This window comes from Plasmodium reichenowi, chromosome 1, assembly GCF_001601855.1.
Source record: "Plasmodium reichenowi strain SY57 chromosome 1, whole genome shotgun sequence".
NCBI lineage: Eukaryota > Apicomplexa > Aconoidasida > Haemosporida > Plasmodiidae > Plasmodium > Plasmodium reichenowi.
Genome location: NC_033646.1, coordinates 218,117 through 221,667, shown reverse-complemented (window position 1 = coordinate 221,667; position 3,551 = coordinate 218,117). Strand labels below are relative to the sequence as shown.

The window sequence follows — 3,551 nt, the reverse complement described above, 5'->3', positions numbered from 1 at the left end:
TATATATATATATATTGCATATATTGTTACAAATAAATATATTCGAATGGTACTTTGAAAGGTCAAATTTGTTCATTTATTTTTATGAACACATATGTAATTATATCAAACATGAATTTATTACATTGTACATTTTTAGAAGGTTACACATAAAGTGACAATTATAAATATATACATATTAATATATATATATATATATATATATATATATATTATTTTTATATTTTATTTTTATTTCATTTTGCTCAATTTATCAAATGAAGCATACCTTTCCACTCATGTGGTAACATGTCCAATATATATAAATACTTTTGATCTTTTTTTTTTTTTAAAAGCTGTACTATTTTTACCATTTGTTCTTTGTTCATATCTCTTTTGTTCTTGTCAATATAATGTAGACATTTATGTAATATATCACTTTTATTTAGATTGATAATAACACTTTTGTTTAATAGATTTATATTATCATTTTTTATTGTTTGTATACCCTTGGAATTAAGATTTACATGTGTGCCGTTCATCATATGTACATTATTTTTTGGATTTAGCATCTGATATGGTAATAAATCATGTAAAACTACAGAATAGAAAAAGCATAGAAATTCATTAATATTCATTTGATTAATATTTTTTATTAAATTATTTGCTATTTCATATAAAATATCTTTGTGGTCATAAATTGCATGAGATAGTCTAGCAAATCCTTTAGCATTAAAATTATAAATATTTTGTTGAATTATGGGTATTAATTTGTTTATATAATTATGTAAAATATTATATTTGAATAGACACCATATTAATAAGGATAAATATTTATGATGTATATTATTTATATAATGATAATTGTTCATATCATTTTCTATTAATTTTATATATTGATCATCATATATAGATAATTTAATTAAATTATACATATTAGTAATTTTATGTAAAGTTGTCAATTCTGTATATTTTTGTATTATTTTATTAACAACAAGAAAAGATATAATATTTTCTTTGAATAAATAGGAATTATTTGTTGACAAATTATATATATGTAATTTTTTATTCTTTCTATGTATAACATTAATACATTCATTTGATATATCCATTGATAATTGATTAACCTCTTGTGTAGTTGTATTATTCTTATATTCTAATGGAATATGATATTTCGAATAATTATTTTTATATGAATAATTAGACATGACACTCAACAAATCTGTTAATTCAATGGCTGATAATAAATGTAATTGTTTTTCAATTTTATCTATAACTTCTAACATAAATTTTGTAATATATTCTATATGAGGAATACCTCTTTCGTGTGGCGTAATTTTTTTTTTAAATTTTTGTTCTGTAAAATATTTTAATATAGATTTAATAGACAATAAATTATTACTCTTTTGTTTTTCTTCTTCTTTAAAATAAAGATCTATTAAAATTTTTGTAAAGACTCTCGATATTCCTATATAATTATAAATATTTAATTTATCTTCAATTTTATAAAGATAATTTATTATTAATCTATATATATATATATTATTTAGTTGGTTCAGTATATACAAAGGTTCTAATATTAATAATACATTGTGAACACTAAAACAATCTAATCTATATTCTAAGTATTCTAATAATTGATCTATCATTTCTTTTTTTTTATCATAATAATACAAGTATGAATATATCTGAAATATATTTACTATTTGATCAGGAGTGTATGTTTTTAGATGATATATTATTTGAGATTCAACATGTGGCAAAAATACTTGATGAATAAATTCGTTCGTAATTTGTTTTTTCAGAATAACATATTTTTCATCTTTAGAAGACATTACCTCATTAGATGAGGTATTTTGTGTGCTATTTATATTGGTGTCATTAACATTTATATCATCTATAATTCTTTTACTTTTTAAGTTCATATTTTTATTTGAAATCAAATTAGATTGATTTATTTGTGCATTTTCTTGAAAATTACTTTTTTCTTGTATGTCTTTGAGTTTTCTATTTCTTATAAAATTTTTATATTTCTCAATAATCACTTCGTTGTTAGGATCTATTGAATGAGTATCTTGAATATTTTTATTTTCTTCCTCATTAGATATGACATTATTTAAGCTGCTGAACATTTTTTTGTACGATGCTACATATGTTTGACTCCCCCATTTTTTGTAGTTACATAAAAGAGAGAGTATCCTTTCGGAGTACTTTCTAAAATAGGGAGATTTCATGTGTGTAATTTTTTAAAAGAGAGAAAATTAAACCATAAGCAAAAGAACAAACAAGTTTTAGTTATATGTACATTTATATATTTTTAATTACAACCAAAATAATATAATGATTTTGTAAGATAAATTTGAAAGAAATAAAAAAAAAAAAAAAAAAAAAAAATATACATATATATTTATATATATATTATATTTTTTCAATTTATGAATATATTGACATATCTATTTGTACAATATATTTTTTTTTTATTAAAAAGTACTAAACAAATTATATATAATATATATATGTACATATATATATATATATATATATATATATTTTATTTTTTATTTTTTATTTTTGTTGTATATCATTAAATTGGAGGGGAGTTGAGGAAAAAAAAAAAAAAAAAAAAAAAAGAAAGAAATTATTGACCCTTCAAGACCTTATTAATGTTATGCTTAAGAAAAGAAGAAGAACAACTTTATATAAACCTTAAAAAAAAAAAAATATAAATAAATAAATATATATATATATATAATATATATATATGACGCATTAAATTGTTACATACATACATACATATATATATTTTATATATATATATATATTATATATGTGTATGCTTAAAAATATAAAAAAAATGTATACATACTATTATATATAAAAAATAAATTAAATATTTTTATGTTTTTTTATTATTATTTATACAATAAATAATATTTATATATATTTATATATAATATATTTTTTTTATGTGATAATATTTTGTAGTAAAAACAAATATATAATATACATATTCATTTTTATGTACACGTTTATTTTTTTTATAAATTTATAAAGTAATATATCATTACAATAATTTCGTTCTATTTTATTACGAAAAAGTAAAATAAATTAATACATAAATAAATACAAATATATATATATATATATAAATAAATAAATAAAAATATATATATATATATATATATATATATATGTAAAGAGAAATATAATAATATATAATAATACTTTTTATGATTTCCATTTATTCTTTTCAATTTAAAGTGAAAATAAAATAATATTACCGTTTCTTTACCAAAGAAAGTAATAATTATTATTCCAACCTTGAAATAAAACATTAATCAAATAAAAATAAATAAAATAAAACAAAATGGTAACAAATATATATACATATAAAATTATATATATATATATTATATATATAATTGTAAGGAAAAAATAGGGCTTTTTTTTTTTTTTTTTTTTTTTTTTTTTTTTTTTATTTTTTTTTTTTTTTTTTTTATTTTTTATTTTTTTTTTTTATTTTTTTTTTTTATTATTTTATTTTTTTTTAATACAATACTATTTTATTTTTT

General features: G+C 16.8%; 2 protein-coding genes across 2 annotated transcripts in view; one reads left to right on the top strand and one right to left on the bottom strand.

The window, feature by feature from the left end:
• Nucleotides 1-245: 245 nt before the first annotated feature.
• On the bottom strand, nucleotides 246-2,213 carry PRSY57_0106000 (hypothetical protein; the record flags this gene model as incomplete). Its single annotated transcript, XM_012905379.2, has 1 exon — nucleotides 246-2,213. The coding sequence occupies one exon, from the start codon at nucleotides 2,211-2,213 to the stop codon at nucleotides 246-248; it is 1,968 nt and encodes a 655-aa protein (XP_012760833.2).
• Nucleotides 2,214-3,346: 1,133 nt separating this feature from the next.
• PRSY57_0105900 (proteasome subunit beta type-3, putative) overlaps nucleotides 3,347-3,551 on the top strand; it is a gene marked incomplete at both ends in the record, with an annotated part of 1,336 nt that continues 1,131 nt past the window's right edge. Inside the window, one exon of the mRNA XM_012905378.1 lies at nucleotides 3,347-3,349. Coding sequence (XP_012760832.1) covers nucleotides 3,347-3,349 — 3 coding nt within the window. The remainder of the gene's footprint in view (nucleotides 3,350-3,551) is intronic.